The sequence below is a fragment of the Pseudorasbora parva genome, chromosome 8 (assembly GCF_024679245.1).
Source record: "Pseudorasbora parva isolate DD20220531a chromosome 8, ASM2467924v1, whole genome shotgun sequence".
In the NCBI taxonomy this organism is placed as follows: Eukaryota; Metazoa; Chordata; class Actinopteri; order Cypriniformes; family Gobionidae; genus Pseudorasbora; species Pseudorasbora parva.
Genome location: NC_090179.1, coordinates 13,762,210 through 13,786,115, shown reverse-complemented (window position 1 = coordinate 13,786,115; position 23,906 = coordinate 13,762,210). Strand labels below are relative to the sequence as shown.

Here is a 23,906-nt window from a genome sequence, read left to right as displayed (position 1 = left end):
GTGTGCGGGTGTGTGTGCGTGCGTGTGTGTGTGTGTGTGTGTTTTCTTATACTGTACATTGAATTTTTCAGGTGTCATTCGGAACATGGTGTTTAGAATGTGTGCACTATTATTTTTCCTGAGTCACCAATGATTGCCAGTTTACCACATTTCTTTAATGGGATTGATGACATAATTTGCCATTTTATTTTTGACCTGGTCATAAAGTCAGAGAGCCCATGCCATGAGGCACCAATTTAACAAATATACAAACTGATATTAGTTATAATAATTATACATCATATATTCACCTATAGGCCTCCTACAAGAAAATGTAAAAGGTGTTTTTATTTTTTTATTTTATTTTTTTATTAGGATATAGCCTAGCTGGGTCTTTCGGGGTTAATCGCCAACGATAAGAGGAAAAAAAACTAGCTGTTCGCGTAATTGCCTGTGATACATAATTTCTGTTTCTGCTACAGTATAGGGAATAATACATGACGGGACTCGGGGGATTTACACGGGACTGTTATGTTCCCCATACTTTATGAGTCAGGAACCTTCATGATCATAAACTCACCGTCACCGTCTGCTCTTAAATGGGATAGTGTGACGCGAAAATACCTCTTCCTGTTTACATCGACACCGCTTTCCTCTGTCGTGGCGCTTTCTGCAAAGGTTGCAGGGTTGCAGGCAACGGTCTTCTGTCCTGTTACTTTCGAAATGTGTCTTTTTGTTATTTTAATTGTAGGCAGTAAAAAATGCTTGCACACCAAATAAAGAGCAACAATGAATGCAGTATTGTTTATTGTTGCCTAACGTTATTGAAAGCTTTTGCAAAAATTTGGCTACAAATACGACCAAATATAAGGTAAGTATTACGGCGGTGTTTAAAATTTATTTTAGCCTACTCAGTCCTGTGTGTTTGCCATCTGCAGTTTGAATGCATTTAGCTCATTTAAAAAGTCTACTATGTTTTCATTTTCAATATATTAAGTAGAGTACAACCTAGACTTTGCAGTGAATCAAGCATCAGTGCTTTTGCACTAAAAATCTGCGGGCAGATGATGTGACGCATGTTTTTTCTGTAATTAAGTGTAAATGTTTACTGAACTGTATTTTCAACTAAAACAACACATGCCAGTGGGGCATAGATCATGATTTTATTTCAATATTATGATTTTGGGACATAAAATGTTTTGGTGTTTTTCAAGGTGAATAGCAAAATGTCCTGCGGTGTGACTGTAACATTTATGATTCATCAAATGTAATTATTAGTAAAATAAAGCAGATATGCTTGGAGCAGCTAATAAATGCCTTGGCATTATTTTGTATGTATTTACTTAATTAACTTAAGTTTTCATAATGCTAAAAAGTACTAAAATAATATTTACAGTACGTTTAGTTTTGAAACACAAATGCTGTCCTGCAGTGTGACATAGGATATTAGATTTTTGTACTGGCAGTTACATGGACAGCCATAGGGGTAATTTAGTCAAGCCCCCTACCAGGAAATCCCCCAGATGTTTGGATGTGCTAAAGAGGTTAAAAATTGAATTTTAATCTCTTATTAATATGATAAATTTCATCATTTCTGTCAGACCATGAATATGTCAATTTTTCATAGTCCTGTGGTGTGACTGATCTAGTATAAGAAAAAAGAAAAATATTTAAAATAAAAGAAACATATTCAGGTTTAAAACAATGAACTTATTCAGTTACTGTGAGGCCTAAGATCAGTCTTGTATAGAAATGACTCAAAATGAACAAGTCCTGTGGTGTAACAGCCCGTCCTGTAGCGTGACATTATTAAGTCAGATGTCTAGCTAGAGTTTTCGTCTGTTATGTTTACAAAATTATACATAAATATAAATATATCTCCGTCTCTATATATATTAAACACATATTGTAAATATTATATACAATATACATATATTATACATATATTAAACATAAATATACAGGTGCTGGTCATATAGAATATCATCAAAAATTTATTTCAATAATTCCATTAAAAAGGTGAGACTTGCATATTATTTTAATTCATTACTCACATACTGATATATTTCAAATGTTTATTTCTTTTAATTTTGATGATTATAACTGACTACTAAGGAAAATCGCAAATTCAGTATCTCAGAAGATTTGAATATTGTGAAAAGGTTTAATATTGAAGACACCTGGTTGCCACACTCTAATCAGCTAATTAACTCAAAACACCTGCAAAGGCCTTTAAATGGTCTCTCAGTCTAGTTCTGTAGGCTACACAATCATGGGGAAGACGGCTGACTTGACAGTTGTCCAAAAGATGATCAATGACAACTTGCACAAGGAGAGTAAGACACAAAAGGTCATTGCAAAAGAGGCTGGCCGATCCCAGAGCTCTGTGTCCAAGCACATTAATAGAGAGGCGAAGGGAAGAAAAGATGTGGTAGAAAAAAGAAAAAATCATTTTCAAATATTATTTCTAATTTTACACAATATTTCTACTGGAGTGAGTGGTAAAAGATGGTACCAGCAAAGAATATAATCGAAAAACAGCTGTGAAAAAAAAATATATGCAGAATTTTAATGATCATTCTTTAAGAATACTTGTTAAACTTAAAACATACCTGATTTGTATTTGAAATTAAAACATTTTCAATATTTGAATTTTATAGTAATGTCATGTCACACCGCAGGACAAATTTTGCCTGGAGCTGTAAGAAAAGCTTAATAAATTACATAATGAGAAAAAAATGTGCTAACCTCTAACAGTTTCAAAAACAACAGTATTTGAACTTTACAAATTCATACAATTCACAAGCAATTTAGAACTTTGTTTAAAAAAATGCTGTTTCACCCTTATTTGTCATCTACCCATAGTATAGACTACTGACATGGCTATAATTTGTTAATGTGTCTTCAATAATGTAAATTTACGTTTGAATGTTTGAAATAGCGTATCCTTGATATTACTAGGCATTTATAAACATAAATGTTCCAAAATGTAAACTTTGACTTTGTAAACAATATTTTGTTAAAAAAAAAAAAAACTTGTTTCGAATAGATAAATACTGCAACTGCAACTCCCACGAGTTTATCCAAACAGAACACACTCAGGTTCTTTGTCTGTCCATATTTAATTTTCAGTAATCATTTTGTGGCTTTTTATATGTGCAGTTGTTTTTTGGAGTCCTTCATGAGGATGGAATGATAACCTACGCAGATAAAAAACAAACATTTAGAGATGGAGTCTTCAGGAATCAGGTATAGTCAACATTTGTCACCATTAAAAGATCTTAATGAGGTTTTATAAATTTTACAATAAATGGCAATTTGTCATAAAGCCGTAATACCAACAAACATACATTACAAAACATCTTCGTACAGATCAGAGCTTGAACTCTGGATTTATAAGGGTTATGTTTAAATTAAAGGATGCTTAAATGGTCTGGGCTGAATTTCCAGATAATGTTGTCTCAGAGCGCTATGAAGACTCTAAAGGTATAACTTACCTGAAGGTATACTATTTGGCATGTTCCACAAACTTTGAGGTTACTTAAAGAGGAGATGAATTGAGGAATCAGCTTTCCCTTGAGTCATGGTAATATAAGATTATCCTCAAGTTTCAGAGCTGAAAACTTATTTGTTAGTCAAAGAGAAGCTTTTATAGTCACCAGGCCCAGCAAACGCTCTTGTGCTTCATACTTACGTCACTACGCAACAAAACCGCCTTATACAGAATATTACAGAAACGCAAGAATGTTTTTTTTAAATAGGCGCTCTCTTTATAAATAAATGACATATTTTAGCTTTAAACAACTACATTATAAACTGAAAAGCATTAAAACTACATCTAGTGGCAAAACAGTATTTTGTAAATTCTGCAGGTTTCTCATCACGTCACTTTACCACGTGACAGCAACAAACAGGCTCCAGATTAACACGGTTAATTGATGCCAAGGTTCAGATTTTACAACTTGGGCTTCAGATGCGAATTCCCTTCAAATTAGGGCTGTAACGATACACCAAACCCACGATTCGGTTCGTATCACGATTTTTGACCCACGGTACGATACAAACCTCGATATGGGGGGGATAAAACAGTTTTATTCTGTACAGTATTCTGTAGCCTATTTTGCCATCAATACCATATATCTGTATGGTCAATAGGCTACTGCCGACGTTTTCTTTGCGGTACCAATAGGCAATATATATTTAACATGAAGTATAGGGCCTCCTGTACATCAATACCAACAGAAGCGCCGCGTCAGACACGCTTCTGGTGTGCAAAGAAAGAGAAAACGGCACGCAGCCGCCCCGCGGATGACACGCAACAGAAACGCCACGCTCACACCACGTTGCCAGCCGGTTGGGGAAGCTTCTTGAAACACTTACGGCAAATTGTCTGGGTCTTGTCAACTACACGATTGCCATCCTTGTTCTCCACCGGGTAGCTGAAATGTTGCCATACTAAAAGTTGGCAACTTAAAAGTTGGACCTGGACAGGAAGGATAATTCTGGGAGTTGGAAGGGGTGTGTCGCGATTCTGCCTTCTCACATCGCGATACAGGTTCGTGGACCTGCGTATTGCGATTTCGATTTCATATCGCATATCGTTACAGCCCTACTTCAAATGCATGAATACACGAAACACATTACGCGAACTGGGCGCGCGAATGAGGCAGAATCACATCCATCGCACACTGCCAAACGCGTCTACTGCGCCGCAGGACCTTGAGACGCGCGTCAACACGCCTTTCCATTGACTTAACATGGAAATCATTCGATTCGCTCCAGGCGCTCTATTTGTGTTCGGTGTGAACGTACCTTAATGGTTTGCCAGCTGAACTATATTCGGATAGATAGATAGATAGATAGATAGATAGATAGATAGATAGATAGATAGATAGATAGATAGATAGATAGATAGATAGATAGATAGATAGATAGATAGATAGATAGATAGATAGATAGATAGATAGATAGATAGATAGACTTAATATTAGGTGTGGACTAACTGTATTTAAATGTAATAATTTGATACAATGCCCTTACTATGTACATACATTGTACTTATATATGTATATATTTTTTAAATACTTGCTTGTAATTATATCTATATTTACACTATTGAGCCTTCCCTTACACCTTAACCCACCCATAAACCTACCTATACCACCAAACCTGTCCTTAAACTTACCTGTATTTTCCACCTCAATAGCAGCAAAAGGGTTTGGCAATGCAAAATTAGTTATTTTTTCTATGCAAGTACAAAGTAGTTAGAGGTGCCCTATGTAGTATTTTTGCAGTAAAATATCCAAAAACCACTAGGCCAGTGTTATATATTTTGTTCAGTTGAGTACCTACAATATCCCAAATGTTTCCAACTTTTTGTAAATTGTGAGAAAATTGCTATTTTAACCAATGAACCGGGACGTGTCAGCATAGCGTTTGAGCGAGTCGCCTGTCAATTGCGTCATATAAGCGCTTTTCTCTTAGCAGGGTGAACATGTCACATGCGGATGTTGTCTGGCTATCACCAAACCAAGCTCAATATTTTATGATTGAATATTGGTCTGGGGAGTCTGCTCTGTATTTTCTGCTGCACAAGAGGTGTGATCAACGAGCGTAATGTATTGACCCTGTACAAAATTGGATAGTCCTTCAACCAATCTGACCACAAGAGGGATGATCAACCAATCATTCATTGTTTCTCTATCCGTCAACATGTTAAATACGCCAATAGCGCGCCAGGTGGATAAGCCAGTCTTTGATTGGTTTCTGCGAATGTGTAACAGAAGCAGGATACATTAATGTACAGGTTTCCAGCCTGAGCTGCTGGGTGAAATCAAATTGCAGGCGGATCAAGCTAGGTTAACCCAGTCTAGTGTGGATGGGTGTCTGAAATGCATGAGGGATTTTCTGTTTTAGCTGAAGATGGTGTTGTTTCAGTTGCGCCAAATTAAATAACTAATCAGTTTTTGCAACGGAAAATAATCAATCAAAAACTTAGAATTTTTTTTTTTTCCAGAGCAAAATTAATTTCCTATTATCACTGTAATGCTGTTTTGAAGCAATCTGTGACAAAAAAGGGACTTGACTTACAGTGAGGAAAAAAAGGATTTGAACACCATGCTATTTTGCCAGTTCTCCCACTTTGAAATCATGGAGGGGTCTGAAATTGTCATCTTAGGTGCATGTCAACAATCCCTAAACTATTCCCACATAGTTGGGAGCATGAAATGATCCAAAATGTCTCGGTATGCTGAAGCATTAAAGGGATAGTTCACCCAAAAATGAAAATTTGATGTTTATCTACTTACCCCTATTGTATTGAGTCTGTTTCTTCAAGGGGGGTGAAATGCTGTTTCATGCATACTGAGCTTTTTACACTGTTAAAGACTTGGATTCCCATCCTAAACATAGACAAATGTTTCAAAAACTAATGTTGGACGTGGAGTATTGAGTAATGATGGAGTATTTCTGTGTCAAAAATACTCCTTCCGGTTTCTCACAAGTTTCGGCGAGTTTTTTTTCGAGTATGGGTCGGTTTGACGTTAATAGATCAGAAGGTCCTTGTATGGGCCGTACGGGCTCTTCTCCCGGTAGTGTGCGCGCGCGCGTGACTAGCGCGAGAGAGGAAATGCACGCCGTAAACAGTCTCTCAGGTGCAGATCCAGTCGTCCGTGAACACTTATGACGCGCCGCGCTCCACTTTATTCCTATGGGTGACGTCGAGCGACTTCAACGCTTCAGCACAGCATTCCGGGAAGGCAGCGCTGCATTTGAACCGATTTGAACGCAGAAATGACGGGAAGCTTCAAAGCATCGCTTCAGTTGCGTCTCAAAGTGGATTTCCATGCCACTGCTGTCACAGGACTTCACCAAATCATACCAAAGAAGTGTGTTTTTGACGGAGTGGTCCCAGCGATAAAGGTTCGGTCCTGCTTTGGAAGCAGCCGGTGAGTTAAACTGCTTCAAATGTCTCTGCTTTTGGCTACCGTCGCATGAGTACGTTAAACATCAGTAAACTACATGATCGCGTGCTTCGTCATTCAAATGCGCTAACGGTTACTCCATTGTTGTTCTCTGTATAACGTTACAGTATTCTGACGTGCAAAACCGTTTTGCTTGCTACTTCTAAGGTCTAGTCGCATACAATAGTCCATAAACCGAATCATGTCCTCATACACTGCAAGTAAAGACACAGAAATGTGGAGAGGGCACTAAATACAGTAACTTACATACCACAGAGACGGACGTCCTGATGTTGCTGTTTCTCCTGTTCAATTTATTTCAGCCTCAGATTTGATTGTGGATCATTATCTGTATTAGCTGAGATAGATGGGTTTCTCCACGCTTGAGGACGTCACCGCTTTACGCGCTTGTCATTCTTTAGCTCCGCCCACACGATACGCCTCCAGCCGCTCGTTTTTTTCCGGAAAGACTCGGTACAGCCTATATTTCTTTTATAAATATGATAAAACTAAAGACTTTTCGGAGATATGAAGGATGCAATACTACTCTATAGGTACTCAAGATTGACATGAGATTGACTGAAACTGAGTGTTTCACCCCCCCTTTAAGTAGAACACAAATTAAGATTTTTAACTCCAACTGTTGCACGTATAATGCATGTCAATAGGGTCTAATTCTAATCTTATTAAATTTTATTAATCTTATTAAAATCTTAATTTGTGTTCTACTGAAGAAACAAACACACCTACATCTTGGATGCCCTGGGGGTGCGCAGATAACATATCAAATTTTCATTTTTGGGTGAACTATCCCTCCAACAGTTCCTTTCACTGGAGCTAAATAAGTAGCTAAGATACCTTGAATTGCACTTGGTGATGTAAATCTTGGATGCAGCTGCTCAGCCATGGAAACCTATTCCTTGAAGCTCTCTGTGCACTGTTCTTGAGCTAATCTGAAGGTCACACAAAGTTTGGAGGTCTGTAGCTATTGACTCTGCAGAACGTTTGTGACTTCTGCGCACTGAACGCCTCAGCATGCGCTGACCCCGCTATTTAAATGACTGAATGACCTATGAAAATAGGACAATATCTTTCTCTTTAAGGTCAGTCAACCGAGAGATATCAGAACCCAGTGGTGTGTCTATGAAGAGTGACCGGTCAATGGGATGTCCTCCAAAATTCAATGATAAAGGCTGTCTTCCTGATCTCAGGTATTAAGATGTCAGTCTAGTTCATAAGATGAGGGGACATAACCTTTTGCAGTTATATGATAATACAGTTCTCTTTAGGTCAGTCAACCAAAAGGTACCAGAACCCAGTTGTGTGTCTATGAAGAGTGACCGGTCAATGGGATGTCCTCCAAAATTCAATGATAAAGGCTGTCTTCCTGATCTCAGGTATTTAGATGTCAGTCTAGTTCATAAGAGGAGGGGACATAACCTTTTGCAGTTATATGATAATACATTTCTCTTTAGGTCAGTCAACCAAAAGGTACCAGAACCCAGTTGTGTGTCTATGAAGAGTGACCGGTCAATGGGATGTCCTCCAAAATTAAATGATAAAGGCTGTCTTCCTGATCTCAGGTATTAAGATGTCAGTCTAGTTCATAAGATGAGGGGACATAACCTTTTGCAGTTATATGATAATACATTTCTCTTTAGATCAGTCAACCAAAAGGTACCAGAACCCAGTTGTGTGTCTATGAAGAGTGACCGGTCAATGGGATGTCCTCCAAAATTCAATGATAAAGGCTGTCTTCCTGATCTCAGGTATTTAGATGTCAGTCTAATTCATAAGATGAGGGGAGATAAACTTTTGCAGTTTTCCACTACCCATTTTTTATACAGGTCCTTCTCAAAAAAAATCCTCATTTCACACTGACTACCTTACTTAGACTTACTTACTTGCTTGTTTATGGGTAATCACAAAATTGTCATAGTTTCTGCACTGTGGATTCTGATCACAACATTTCTTCTTCAATGAAAGTCAATGAAAATATTAATGTGTAAGACTTTAAAAATATGTTTTATGATTTCATATTTGTTTTTCAGAGTCCCACAGGAGGAGTCAGACATAGAAACTGGACAGATCAGCTGGAAAAATAACCAGACCATCAGCATTAGAGACATTGAGTAAGACATATTCTCACAAATAGTGGCTATTAAAGCCAACAATCCCCCCCTCCCAAATCCCAGTAAACATTTTTACCAAGCAGGCTTATTTGGACTGCATACACTGATCAGTTTGTATATATGTTTACTAATGATCTGTTATGTTACACTTATAGCAATGCATCTCAAGTCTGCAATGCAGTTAAAGCAAAACTAAAAATGAAGTTTCAGTGTCTGTATGAGGGAACCGCAAAGCAAGAAACCCCTAAACTTCTGAATGAGATTTACACTGAGCTCTACATCACAGAAGGTGAAAGTGAAGACTGTAATGAACATGAGGTAAGACAGATTGAGAGACAATCCAGAAGAACAGCAATAGAGGACACACCAATCAGATGCAATGACATTTTTGGGTCTTTAACTGAACAAGACAAACCCATCAGAACTGTGCTGACAAAAGGAGTTGCTGGCATTGGAAAAACAGTCTCTGTGCAGAAGTTCGTCCTAGACTGGGCTGAAGGGAAAGAAAATCAGGACATCCACCTTATATTTCCACTTCCTTTCAGAGAGCTCAATTTGATACATGACCAAAAACTCAGTCTTTTAGATCTTCTTCACATTTTTTTCACAGAAACAAAAGAACTGGATATTCCCAACAGTGAATATAAAGTGTCATTTATCTTTGATGGTCTGGACGAGTGTCGTCTGTCTTTGGATTTTCAGAGCAATGTGAGGTTGTGTGATGTGACTGAATCAGCCTCACTGGACGTGCTGCTGACGAACCTCATTGCAGGGAATCTGCTTCCCTCTGCTTTCATCTGGATCACCACCAGACCAGCAGCAGCTGATCTCATCCCCTCTGAGTGTGTCCATCGAGTGACAGAGGTACGAGGCTTCAATGAGCCACAGAAGGAGGAATACTTCAGGAAAATAATCAGTGATCAGACTCTGGCTAACAGAATCATCTCACATCTGAAGTCATCAAGGAGCCTTTTTATTATGTGTCACATCCCAGTGTTCTGCTGGATCTCAGCCACTGTTCTAAAGAAGATGCTGAGTGAAGCAGAGAGTGGTGAGATTCCCAAGACTCTCACTCAAATGTACACACACTTCCTGATCATTCAGACCAACATCAAACATGAGAAGGACTATGAGAAGACAGTGAAAGATGAAGACATGATTCTCAAACTGGGGAAGCTTGCTTTTCAGCAGCTTGTGAAAGGAAACCTGATCTTCTATGAGGAAGACCTGAGAGAGTGTGGCATTGATGTGACCGAAGCATCAGTGTACTCAGGATTGTGCACAATTTTCAGAGAGGAGTCTGGCTTGTATCAGGGGAAAGTGTACTGCTTTGTTCATCTGAGCATTCAAGAACATCTTGCAGCTCTATATGGACACATATCCTTCATAAAAGATAACATAAATGCGTTTGATCTAATTAACAAAGGAAAGTTTTTGTCCAAATGTTTGAACTTTATGAAATATACCAAACCGAAACTGATATCTATATCAAATCTCCATCAGAAAGCTGTGGACAAGACACTACATAGTAAGAATGGACATTTGGACCTTTTCCTTCGTTTCCTTCTTGGCTTCTCACTGGAGTGTAATCAGACTCTTTTACAATGCCTTCTTACACAGACAGGAAACAGCTTGCATAACAAAGAGAAAACTGTTCAGTACATTAAACAGAAGATCAAGAAGAATCTGTCTCCTGAGAAATTCCTCAATCTGTTTCACTGTCTAAATGAACTAGGTGACTGTTCACTAATGGAGCAAATTCAACATTATGTGACAGCTGGAACATTAGATAAAGTGAAACTGTCCTCTTCACAGTGGTCAGCTTTAATTTTTGTGTTGTTGACATCAGAGCAAGAGATGAATGTGTTTAAGCTCAAAGATTTTGTTGGATCACAGATGAAAGCTGACGAAGTTCTTCTAAAGCTGCTACCTGTGGTCAAAGCATACAGATCAGCTCAGTAAGTAACACTGTAGATAATTATTTCAAGTTTAAGTTTGTTAAAGCCTAAGATATCAAAATTCTTTTGAATGTCCATGAGTTAATACATAATATATTATTGCAAATGTTAATTGATTGTTATGAATATCCAGTGCCCGTTTGAAGTGCAACTTCAATGTAGCGTCTTGGTGTACTGTTGACGCTATGGGGAAAGCTCTCGGCATGACTGGTGTCTGAGCATGTGTACACAAACCCCAATCCATTGGCAGATAAAAGTCCATGACATCACTCGCGGACTGACACATTATCAGTTACACATCATCAGCTTTTTTGTTTTCAGGAGCCGTTTGTTTGAGAGAACAAAATATTGTTATTAGACGCATGATATTAGAGAACAAGATTTTCAGGAAGTTTTTGACATCAGAGGACATGCATGAACTTATGTTATCTGCCTAGGAGCGGAGTGAAAAAGCTCCGCTCACACTCTGTTTATGGTGGTCACAGGTTGAGCTTGCGGAGGAGTTTGGGAGTTTGGGAGGTGTCAATGTCCTCTCACCTTCAGGCAATCTGCTGAATTCCGAAGACTGCTCTGTGGTTTATTCCAAGCTAGCAGAGAGCATATTGTTGGTGGCATCTAGCTCTTTAGAGCTAGTTGTGGTGGAAGTAGGACATGAAATTACTGAGTGGACCTGCAACGACCAGGTTGAATCTTGACTTGAGAAAGCGGGAAGTCTCTCGCAACTGATTGGATGAGCAACTCCTGGAGGGCCACGATCATCCCTCCCCCTTGAGCTTTTTGTTACCTTCTGGACCTTCACACTTACCCCTTTTCCACCAGAATGAACCGGGTGCTAGTTTGAAGCCAGTGCTAGTGCCAGTTCATAGTTGGTTCGACTTGAGAGCTTTCTAAGAACCGTTTGCTTTTCCACATACTAAGAGCCACAACAGATCCAGGTCTTACTTCATACCAGAGTCCTGCACAGGTTCATCCCAGCCCCGTTAATATTTGGCCCGTTACCCGATCCATGCACGCAATAAATCACACCAATTAAAAAATCATTCCAATTAAAATGCTTTTTTCTTGCACCTCTCTAAACATCACAACAGCATGAATGGGCTAAAAAACAGGCTCAAGTGCCTTTATAGACTCGTTGTCAACACTTTTATATACTCCACTCACCAACTTTACTTTTACTTCATCCATTGCTACTCCTGCAACCTTCGCTCCAACTGGGCTACAAGAGGCATCAACAAAAGTAGCATTGGTGGTGACGTGACACGATGGGTCAAATGGCATGTTGTTGCGTGTATGTGTAATGGTAATTTGGACATAGAAATTGTAATACAGTATGTTCAGGGGGGAAGAAGGAGGACCGAATCGTTATGATCGTTTTTCGAGAACCGGCGAACATTTGAAAGACTTAACCAAACAAAAGGAAAGTAACGTGGGCAGCCCCTCACTGACAACTGCCACACACACACACATAATAAAACATAAACACAACTCAACGTAAAATCCAGGTCTGGTGATCTCTCGTCCTTTATTAGTGTCGCTCATCCTTATATGCCTCAGAGCTCCCTCATGAGAGGACTTGAGACCGGTGTGGCTCGCAGGTGACGCTCATTCACATGGACTCTACTGCTAGCGAGGTAGCGAGAAACAAACACACACACCAAGCACATATTATCTAATGCATCGCCACTGCGCAGACAAACCCACATATGATAAATACTGCACGAGTGATTCAAAAGCATAAGGAGTCGTTTGCTCTCACTGTACTTTTGATGTCATTCGGCGATCGGGCTGCACAGCGCCAATGCATCTTGAACAAGCCTTCCATCAACAATGGCGAACGCTGCATTACTATTGATTCACATGGCTTTACGACATCGTAAATCATCGGCATCAAAACACAGCGAATCCAGCGCATTCATGCAGTTTGCAGTAATTTGTATAGACGGTGATTACAAACGAGCAGCAGCTTTTAGCTCCATTAGCTGCTATTTAAAAAAATGTCAGATCTCAAGTTTGTGTTCATCTTGTTGACCCCGCCCCCAGCGCCTGAAGTAATCGTTTTTTACTTCTAGCCCAGCAATGTTTTGGTGCTACTTAAGAACTACTTTTCCTGGCTCGGAGCTGGTGCTTTGGGTGTGGAAACACAAAGAAGCGATTTGGAACTAGGCTCTGGCTCTGATTTAGCACCAGCACTGCCTTGGTGGAAAAGGGGTAACTGAGATGGAGATATCCTGGAAGAAACTATACTTGGTACACAGTTTTCCCTTTCAACATTCAAATTATCAGAAATTATTATTATTATTATTATGTGGAGGGATTATATGAACAGGGGTATTTAATTTTTCCCCTGTAGAAGAGATGTCGACTAGCTATCTCTCAAAGGGTACGGTATCCTCATTAAGGGCTCCAGTCTTACCATCAAAAACGCGTCCGACCACATCCCGGCTCGCAGGTAAGACGTATGTAGTCTCGGGTCAGGCTGGTGTTGCTCTGCACACAATGGCAGTGTTGTAGGCATGTCAAGCTAAAGGAAACAAGCCACTCTTCAAGGAGGCAAGAGCGCAGTCATCTGCCTTTAGAAAGTACATGGCTGTCCGTGCCCTGTGTGGCTGCTGGTGGAATCCCTCCTACCTGTTACACACTTTTGCACTGCGCTGGAGGTCACTGGCCATAACGGATCTCTGGAGATTACCTTTACTTAGTCAGTGTATGAGCTAGGCAAATATGAGTTAAGAGAATGGACCACATAGCATCCCTTTCTTTTATTTCCACCCTCTCTAATTATGTATTTGGATTTTAAATAGGGATTAGGCTTCCCTTTGATCACTTGGGGTATAGAGGCTGGTGAATGAGTTTCTGGGCAAACCACAATATGTCCCATTGCTCTAATTTGTCTTCCTCCCTTTATCATTTTATTTCAGGAGTAATGTTGCTCCTCTTTGGATGGTGGCACTACTGAAGGTTGTACTCTCAGTACTCTCAGTCTGACTGTTAAAGTTAGAAAAGCTTTGTTTGCTCCCTTCCTTAGGCTGCTCCCTATCAGCCTCCTTGGCCAGAATACGTTCACCTTGGGGCACTGGCTTTAGGGAGGCCACTGTGCTACTCTCTGCACAAATCACATAGAATGTGCTTAGGTGGTGACAAGTTATAACACTAGCTCCGCTTGTGATGTTATGAACTGCTGTCTGCCAGTGGATTGGCACGTGTGCACACATGCTCAGACACCTGTCAAGCTGAGGGCTCCCCATAGCATCAAAACACCAAGATGCAGCGTCTCATCCCCCTTCCTTAATCCTGAGATTGTCTATTAACTGAAATAGAAATGCAACTCTGATTGTCAGCTTGATCTGAAACTTGATGAGAATGAATTACAGGATTCAGGAGTGAAGTTTTAATGTTGTAAATACAATCAATCTCAGCAATGCCAATTAACTTATGATCTCACAGCATTGATTATCAAAACCCAATGGATATAATAGTATTTATTGTTAAAAAAAATGCTAGAAAAATACTGTCTAAGAAGAGTTTGACATTGTGTATGCATCATTGTTCTTTACAGGTTGAACAACTGTGATGTCACGGATGAAGGCTGTGTTACTCTGGCTTCAACTCTGAGATCAAACACCTCCCAACTGAGAGAACTGAATCTGTCTGGGAATAAACTTGGAAACTTAGGAGTAAAGCAACTATCTGATGGACTGGAGAAGCCTCACTGCAAACTGGAGAAACTGTGGTAAAATAATATATTTAAGAGTTGTATATTAACTAATATTACAGAACCAGATTTTGACTTGCAATAAGCATAATACTCTATCAAATATCAGCTCTTAGTGTCAAACAGACCAGCATTGGAAAACTATGCTGTCATGAGTGATTAAACCGAAAACAAAAACATGTCTTCAAAAACATATTTTGCTTTCGACTTAAGAAATAAACTCAATGTTTAACCCTCTGGACCCTAAGGCTAATTTGTGGCCCTGAAGAAGCTTGACATGCTCTGGCATTTGTGTTTGTTTTTTTGTTTGTTTTTTCAGGTGCTTTATAGTTTTCAAAAAATAATGTTTATGCATATATATATATATATATATATATATATATATATATATATATATATATATATATTAATATATATATTAATATATATATATATATATATATATAAATTAACTTTTTTATTTTATTTTTAAACTATGCATAAACATTATTTTGCATTTGATCCAAAATAGTAAAAACAGTAATATTGTGAAATATTATTACAATTTAAAATAAACATTTCCTATGTGAATATATAGTAAAGTCAAGTATCGTAATTTATTCCTGTGATCAAAGCTGAATTTATCATCATTACTCCAGTCTTCAGTGTCACATGATCCTTCACAAATCCTTCTAATATGAGAATTTGATATATAAGCTCAACAAACGTCTTATTATCATGAATGTTGAAAACAGTTGTGTTATTTTTTTCAGGATCATTTAATAAATCAAAGATTTAACCTAGAGGGATATATCTTTGATTAACGGAAAGTTATCTGAAATAAAAAGTGTGGTTTTTTTATCAATATAATGCATCTTTACAAATAAAAGTATTAATTTCAATAGATTTCTATTTCAGATAAATGTTGTTGTTTTGAACTTTCTATTTATCAATTTTAAATCTTAAAATTGTACACAACTGTTTTCAACATTAATAATAATAAGAAATGTTTCTTGAACAGCAAATCAGCATATTACAATGATTTCTGATGGATCATGTCACAATATTACTGTTTTTGCTGTATTTTGGATCAAATAAATGCAGCCTTGTTAAGCAGAATAACTTTTTTGAAAACGGTAGAAAATCTAAAACCTTTGACTGGTAGTGTATACTTGGGTTGACACATGAAAACAACACAGAGCAGTGGTATTTTTTATTTTTTTTAAACAGTGCAAAAGAGACATTCATGGAAACAGGGAATTAGTCTCTATTTGAGCGCGCTTGTCACACATTTACATTTAAAATAATGAACTTGAGTGCGCAAAAGACGGGTGTGAGCGAGACATGGTTACATCAGCGTACCAGTCAATAACCGGGACAGTTATGTACGGGACATTTAGGCCCAATAAACAGGCCCAATAAACATCTTTAGATAATAGTGTAATGTTGGCTACTTTTATATCATAATGCGTTTAATATTATATTATGCCTACCTGTTTCATATTTCAACATGTTTCCGTTAAATTCACACATTTTAGTTTGACAATTGTTCAACTTGTAGCCTACAATATGAAGTTAATGTATCAATAACGCTAATATAGGTGAGAAGAAATGGTTTACCTTAAAATTGCGTTCTTATTCTGAGGCAAATCCAAGGTAAACTCGCAAGCATGTCTTCCAAGCTTCCAAGCAATTAGTATTTTAAGTTGTTCTACACTGTCATGAGGAAAAATACAGCAAAACGTGTGGCCTCGTTCTTCGAGTCCAGGGGGTTAAATAAAAGTGTGGTTATTTTATTAGCTTATATATTTTAAGTCTAATAATAATACAATTATACAACAAATAATTTAAAACAAGATAATTATTATTATTTTAGGTATTTTTGGTTTGGGCTTTTAGTCAAGTATAGCCTGAATTTTGATTTCGGTGCATCCCTACATTTTATCTATGTTTATAAACTGAGAGTTTTTGTTCTCTGCAGGTTGAGGTATTGTGAAATCACACATGAAGGTTGTGCTGCTCTGGCTTCAGCACTGAAATCAAACCCTTCACACCTAAGAGAACTGGATCTGTCATGGAATAAACTAGGGGATTCAGGAGTTAACCAACTCTCAGTAGGACTGGAGAATATTCACTGTAAACTGGAGAAACTCTGGTAAGATCATGTCTGCAATAATTATATTAGAACTGGTCCTCAGATTCATCTTCACTTTCTTATCACATCATAAGACAAACACAATTGTATGTAACAAAATTTACATAGAAAAATGATAACTGATAGAATTGATAACTGAAGAGTAATATGTACAATAATAATATGTGTAATACATTTATTCTTTAAATTGATGTGATTCTTGTTTTCTCATTTTCTTATTTAATTATCATACTGTTTGTGTAAAAATGATTGGATAAATATCAGCTGTAGGAGAAGTCACCAGTTAGTGGATGATAGTCCAAATTTGTTCTGTAACCCAAGGTTATTTCCTTCTAGCCAGAACACTTATCATTTCTCACACATTCATATAATACCGGACATAATATTTTTTTCTCTCCACGTAAAACAGTTAATACATCTTTATTATGAAACACATTTGGCATTTACGCAAGAATAACAATCGGAGGAAATGTTTCAGTCCAGTTTATCTACAGCTTGTTGAGTCTACTGTCAGTAGCATGTCAAGAGTTCTAGTATTTCTGAGTATACTCCACTGACCCTGAACTCATAGTTAATGCTTGCAAAAAGGTGTATATCCACCTTTGTTGTTTCCCCTTTGCCTAATGTTCCAATGTGCCAACTGTAAGTGAGTCCTCTAATTTGTGAAGTAATTTCCAGGCATGTGTAGAAGTAGATGTAATGTACAGTATATAATTTATAAAACGAACAACTAAAGCATACTTTTGTGATTGTGGCATGGTTTAAGGGTGCTATGCGTTTCTAAAAATAAATTTACTCCATATATGATGCTTGTCATTGGTCTCTGCAGTTTGAGCAGTTGTGATGTCACAGATGAATGTTGTGCCACTCTCTCGCAAGTTCTGAGATCAAATCCCTCACACCTGAGAGAACTGAATCTCTCCTGGAATAAAATAAAAGACTCAGGAGTGAAGTTACTCTCTGTAGGACTGGAGAATCCACACTGTAAACTGGAAAAATTATGGTAAGACACATGACGCATGACAAAAACCTGAAAAGAAAGGTGCGGTAAAAATGCAAAAAATAATAGAAACAAAATATTTGATACCTTAAAGGTCTCATTCTTTGTGATTCCATCTTTCAAACTTTAGTTAGTGTGTAATGTTGCTGTTAGAGCATAAAGAATACCTGTAAAATTATAAAGCTCAAAGTTCAATGCCAAGCGAGATATTTTATTTAACAGAAGTTCCCTTTCAAAGCCTACAGCGAACGGCCGGTTTGGACTACACCCCTGCACTTCCTGCTTTAATGACACAACTAAAACCGTTTGTTGACGAACCCTCCGCCCACAAGAACACGCAAATTCGGGGGCGTTGTCCTTTTGCTCTCGCAGGTCGAGAATAGGAAGCGTTGTTTTTGTAGAGTGTGTTTGTCGCCATGCCATTGAAACGCTGTTATTTTCATCCCGGAGTCAAATCACCTTTGTTTGGCCTTCTCACGGACGATGTACGAGATCAATGGCTACAGTTTATGGTTAACTCGGTTCCGGAAAATTATAATCACAATTTAAAACTATGTGCAGCACATTTTGCTGAGGACTGCTTCCTCAATCTCAATCAGTTTAATGCCGGATTCGCAGAAAGATTATTCTTAAAAGATGACGCAGTTCCCCTTTTTGTCTGGAGAAGGCGTTGTTTATGGACCACAACCGGTAAGTGTATTTTATTATTTAAGTTGGTCCGTTTAACAGTTTATGTAACTCATGACACAAAGTGCAATGCTGTTTAGCTTTGTGAAACTAATCCGAAAAACGTAGTATATAAAAGTGTAGTAATTCATTCAGACACCATCGATTGTTGGTGTTTGTAATGATCAGTTTAAACTACTGAATAGACAGCTTACCATTCTGAAACATCCAGCAAAAGTCTTTCCTGAGCAGGTTGTAATCGATCCTCTTCGATATTCTCCGGGTCTGATTCCGACTCAAATTGATAAGGCAATATAGATTGCAATAACATTGAGCGCGCGTATCTACCCGTTATGATAAGAGGCGGGACCTTTCCGTGCAACGTGCACTAAGCTGCTGTCCAATCACAGCGCGGGAAGCGCTGGCCCAATCAGAACTCGTTACGTGTTTCTGAAGGAGGGACTTCATAGAACAAGGAAATGATCAGGCCGTTTTTAGGACAGAGGAAACAGCGGTATACAGATAAGTAAATTGTGTGAAAAATACAGTTTTTTTTACACGCAAAACAAGAACTCATGTTATATTGCACACTGTAAACATAATCAAAGCTTCGAAAACACGCGAAGAACGGGACCTTTAAGACTGAGAAAAAATGATCAGGCTTCTAATTTTTCTCTTTTAACTTACTGTACTGTTAATATAGACATTATTGCATGAATATCAGCTGTTCTCATACCTAACAGAGATTTTAGTAAATGGCTTTCAACGTACAGAAGGACAAACTGAGGAGTGTGTCATTGTTCTCTGCAGGTTAAGTGATTGCAGTGTCGCATATCATGGCTGTGCTGCTCTGGCTTCAGCTTTGGAATCAAACCCCTCACATCTGAGAGAACTGGATCTGGTCAAAAATAAGCCGACAGACTCCGGAATGAAGCTGCTCTCTGATATACGAAATAATGCAGATTATAAACTTGAGACACTGCGGTGAGTAGTAAAGGTGACATTTTACAACAAGGTCTCATTTGTTTACATTTGGGTTGTTACAAGATCTTGCGATATTAATACATACTGATTAGGATGTCAAATTACACAGATTTCCATGATTGATCGTCATTTAAATTAACGATTAATCGTTATCCTTAACACTGGAATATGCATTTACAGCAGTGTCTTATAGGCAACAGCATGACAAGGTGTGCAAATGCCGTTCAAAACACTATTTTCATCACCAAATGAATGAGAAGGTGTTTTAGTCTAAATTAAGGGCTAGTAGGATTGTAAAACGAGTTGATGTGATTTATCATTCATTAAATCACTTATTTATATAATCAAATGTAACAACTAATACAATGCCCCACCCTAATGCCATCTCAGATGCGTGTTATTCAGAATGTGGATATGCTCTTTCTGGAACAATGCACTAAAAACGGCAACTAGACCCAATGATTTCAAAATGATTTATAAAAATAGTGTTCTCAGTGTTATGTAATGTGACAGTCCCAATCATAGTTATTATTAGCCATGCATTGCTGTTTGAGCGCACACGCTGAAGCACTGAATAAACACTGGTACACTGGAACACTTTGCTAGCGTGTTATTTAGCTCAACGAAACATCCTATATTAATCAGATATATACAAAATAAACACAAATTATATCTGCACAAAATCACGCGAATGCACAAGTGAACTTTTTCAGTTTGAGAGATTGGACTGCAAATGGGATTTAACAAGTTAAATAATTAAAGTAAATGTGACTTTTGTTTAATAACAGGTTTTAGATGACAGTCTAATCCCACCAGAACCAGTTAAAGCTGAATAAGAAGCCACTTCAGAGAATCTACAGTCAACAGAATACACCTTGGAGGCACAGTGAACCCTGCGTGTGTGTGTGCGTGTGTGTGTGTGTGTGTGTGTGTGTGTGTGTGTGTGTGTGTGTGTGTGTGTGTGTGTGTGTGTGACATTTCTTAAAAAAGTTAAACACTGTCATTGTGTTGATCACAAGTTTGTTAACTTCAACTTCCATCAATGCAGCTTGGTGTTGTTGTGAAACATTTAGGAAAATCCTCTCTATTTTTAAATCTAATGTAAATTCATATTACAGTTTATTTTGTTGTTATTATTATTATATTTAGCATTTTTATATTTATTCCAAAATATTAACTATAAACATTTACAATTTACAGACTTTGTTATTTTATTATTGTACTAGCTGAGTGTTAATTTTTACACCGCCTCACTCAGATTATTTCAAGTAATTTAAATCTATGTGAGCAGGTGTAAAGAGTAGGCTACCTGAAATTCATACATAAGTAGAAGTACATATATTTTACAGCGAAGTTACAAGTCACCAATTCCAAAACTACTTAGTCTTGGAGTATCTAATTTTAACAGTAGCCTACTTAACCTAAGGGATCTACTTGAATCTCAAACTTCAGCTAACTGTTGTACTCCTATGCCATACGCTGGAACGCCAGTCTCAAATCGTGTTCAACAGTTAGCGGAAGTTAGAGATTATGCTTTGTAAAGTTTTAAATATGGATATTTTTCCTACACAAACGCGTCACAAATATATGGTTTGCCTTAGTTCAAATCTGCCTCACTACTGTGGTAGGATGTAACATATACTGGGGTAAGTTGTAAAAAACAAACAAAAAAACAACCACACCAGGCAATATGCTTCAAAAACAGGTTAACTGAAACAATCCAAAACCATGCCTCGCTTTCTGTGATTGACCACAGCTCAAATCCACTTACAGCTACAGACACATGCACGCACTCCTGAGTCAAACAGTAAGATCATTTTTCTACTAGAACAAACGTCCTTATGCGGTATGGGTATGTATGCTAAATGAACACTCGACTTGTAGACACTTGACACTTTTTTAAGGTGGCCTAGAATGAGTTGAAACAGTATGTTAAATTGTTTGCTGATATCTACATAGAGGTTATGTGGCTTATTTATGGGCAAAAATTGTCCAGATACAGTTTTACAGGTCCATTTAAAACCCTATAATTTGTCCCTAGGATGTAATATTCTGTTTTTGCCTTAATTGGAAGAGTCATGAATATTAATGTTGATCTTTGTGAAAAGAACACGTATACTATCTGGTGTTTTACCTAAACATGTACAATCTGGCAACCGCACGAACGCGAGCTCTGAAAACACCAATAAACAAGTAAGCTGTATTTTATTATCAATCTCCATTTGAGATGTTCTGCTTAAAGTGTCGTTCAGTCTACATTTTAGACTTGTCTTTTTTCGTCAACGAGACTGTTTATATAATGTTAGTCACAATGTAGGCTGACGGGACGCAGTGACTGTGATGTAGCCTAATCTGAAATACAAATAGGCAAAAACATCACAGGAAACACCATACTTCAGTTCTCAAAAATATAAATATATAACTCATATTTTTACAAAATGAATAGCCTTGTCAAATGACTGTCGTTTTAACTAATATGGTGGAAAAGGGTGACGTTTGCTAGAAGGATCGAGTGAACGATCTAAGCAAAGAATCTACGGTTGTATTTTGTAATACAAAATAATATTACCCTTTGTCATTAGACACACTATTTAGTTTGGTATGGTACTTGAAGTTTCCTATTGTTACTGTATTAGCATCTTGCATTATCTAGACAATGCGGTCTCTCTAAGAAACTTTCAATTTAATCAGAAATGGTTTAAACAGTCAATAAGTGGATTAATCGCTACTTACTGCTTGCAGGAAAACAGTTGTAATTGCAACTTTCTTCAGTTTAAGACGCTGAGTGAAATTTGCTTGAAATGGACCAAACAAACGAACAATCTTGTAATAAATTGTTGTGGTATCGGATTATAAACATCAACTATGACTGTTGACATTTTTTATCTGTGGGAAGGGAAGAAAAGTCCTCACATCCCCTGCACAGCCTGGAACATGAAGTGTGCCCATGCGAGAAGTTTGTTTACCTGATGATTCGGCTCCATCATTTCCGCCTGAACATATATATATAAAAACTCTTCTTAGTTGTATGTAAGGGGATGATTAATACAACCTACTCCATCCCTGTCAGTCAGTGTTTAGCTAGCTGTATAAGCATAACTTTGAAATGTTTGAAATTAGCAGTTTAAAAATGCATTACATTTTGCCAGAGAAAAAAATTGCATGTAAGTTATATGATTTTATCTGTATCAAACTAAATATAGTCAGTAAAAAATTATATTCTTACCTAAAAATCATTTAGTTTTTTCTTTATAAAATCCTTGACAACCATTCATATGGGATCTGGGAGGAAAAGGGTGATCATAGGACTCCTAGCTTATCCCTGATTGGTGAAGTTGGTGGCGTTACCACTCTCCCATACCTGGTCTCTAAATAAAGGTCAACACAACAGCCACTTAAATGTCTTCAAACACTTAAGATTCAGTTAAGTAGAGCTCAAAAAGGGCATAAGTAAACCAATATCCTTTAAAAGGGTATTTTAATATAACGAATAAAATAATGTAGCCTGCTGTAGTTGATTTTTTTAATTTGATTTTTTACTTTAGGGGTGGAAGTAAGATTCATGCCAGAAATCAGGCAGTTTCCTCCGAACCTTCTGCCATAATCTAGCTTGGTCTGAATACGCATTAAACTCTTGTCAACGAGCCACAGGTCTTACTACATTTCAGTGCGTACTCTGCTACCAACCACCCTTGTTCCCCTGGTCAGGGGAAACCGTCAAATGTACCATTGGTCAACCACAGGTTCCAGGAGAGTGACAGGGTCCAGGACTCAGCTCATCATCATATTCAAAGAGCCATAAGGAGACAGAAACGACATGCTGTAGATCGTCCACTCCAAACTATCATCCGGGTCAGAAGCTTATGGCTTTCAACCAACATCAGGTTGCGTCCAAGTTGCAAGAAGCTGAGTCCCAGGTACAATTGGCCCCATTGGAATTACCAAGGAGATCAATCCGGTATCCTTCCATCTTGGACTTCCCAATCACTACTGCATTCACCCAGCAGTCCTGTCTCACAGCTCAAGCCATATCACTCACCTGTTTCTTTCCCTTCCATAAAGCCTGGTGATAGTGGCGTACCTCCTTTGCCTTCCCTAGTGGATGGTGATGTTCTCCTGGATTGTTACTCATCTGAAATCTATCTACCTGCTGTTCATCTCCTCACCCCAGTCTCCTATCTCCAGTTATCTGTCTCCCTCAAAGCTCCGTGTGTTTGTCCTACAAAGAAAATAAAGTGTTTATCATACCATCAGTGACTGAATACGTGTGTGTGGAAACTTACCCGTCTGTTGATCTCTATCTGCATCGACACTACTGCCATATCATCCTCCGTCATTTCATGACTGCTGTGTTAAATAAAGCCTTGTCTTTATTTCTA

At 37.9% G+C, this 23,906-nt stretch overlaps 1 protein-coding gene across 1 annotated transcript; it reads left to right on the top strand.

The window, feature by feature from the left end:
* Window positions 1-462: 462 nt before the first annotated feature.
* LOC137084162 (NACHT, LRR and PYD domains-containing protein 3-like) lies at window positions 463-23,906 on the top strand. Its single transcript, XM_067450154.1, has 13 exons — window positions 463-850; window positions 3,142-3,228; window positions 8,045-8,152; window positions 8,231-8,338; window positions 8,417-8,524; window positions 8,603-8,710; window positions 8,993-9,073; window positions 9,229-11,031; window positions 14,588-14,761; window positions 16,704-16,877; window positions 17,707-17,880; window positions 19,354-19,527; window positions 20,316-23,906. The coding sequence occupies exons 2-13, from the start codon at window positions 3,209-3,211 to the stop codon at window positions 20,320-20,322; spliced, it is 3,039 nt and encodes a 1,012-aa protein (XP_067306255.1). The 5' UTR covers window positions 463-850; window positions 3,142-3,208; the 3' UTR covers window positions 20,323-23,906.

Excerpts from the sequence above, each read along its gene's own strand:
- LOC137084162 (XM_067450154.1), top strand. The coding sequence starts at position 3,209 with ATGGAGTCTTCAGGAATCAG. Across the intron at positions 3,229-8,044 it reads ATGGAGTCTTCAGGAATCAG|GTCAGTCAACCGAGAGATAT; the intron begins GTATAGTCAACA and ends TTTCTCTTTAAG. Across the intron at positions 8,153-8,230 it reads GGCTGTCTTCCTGATCTCAG|GTCAGTCAACCAAAAGGTAC; the intron begins GTATTAAGATGT and ends AGTTCTCTTTAG.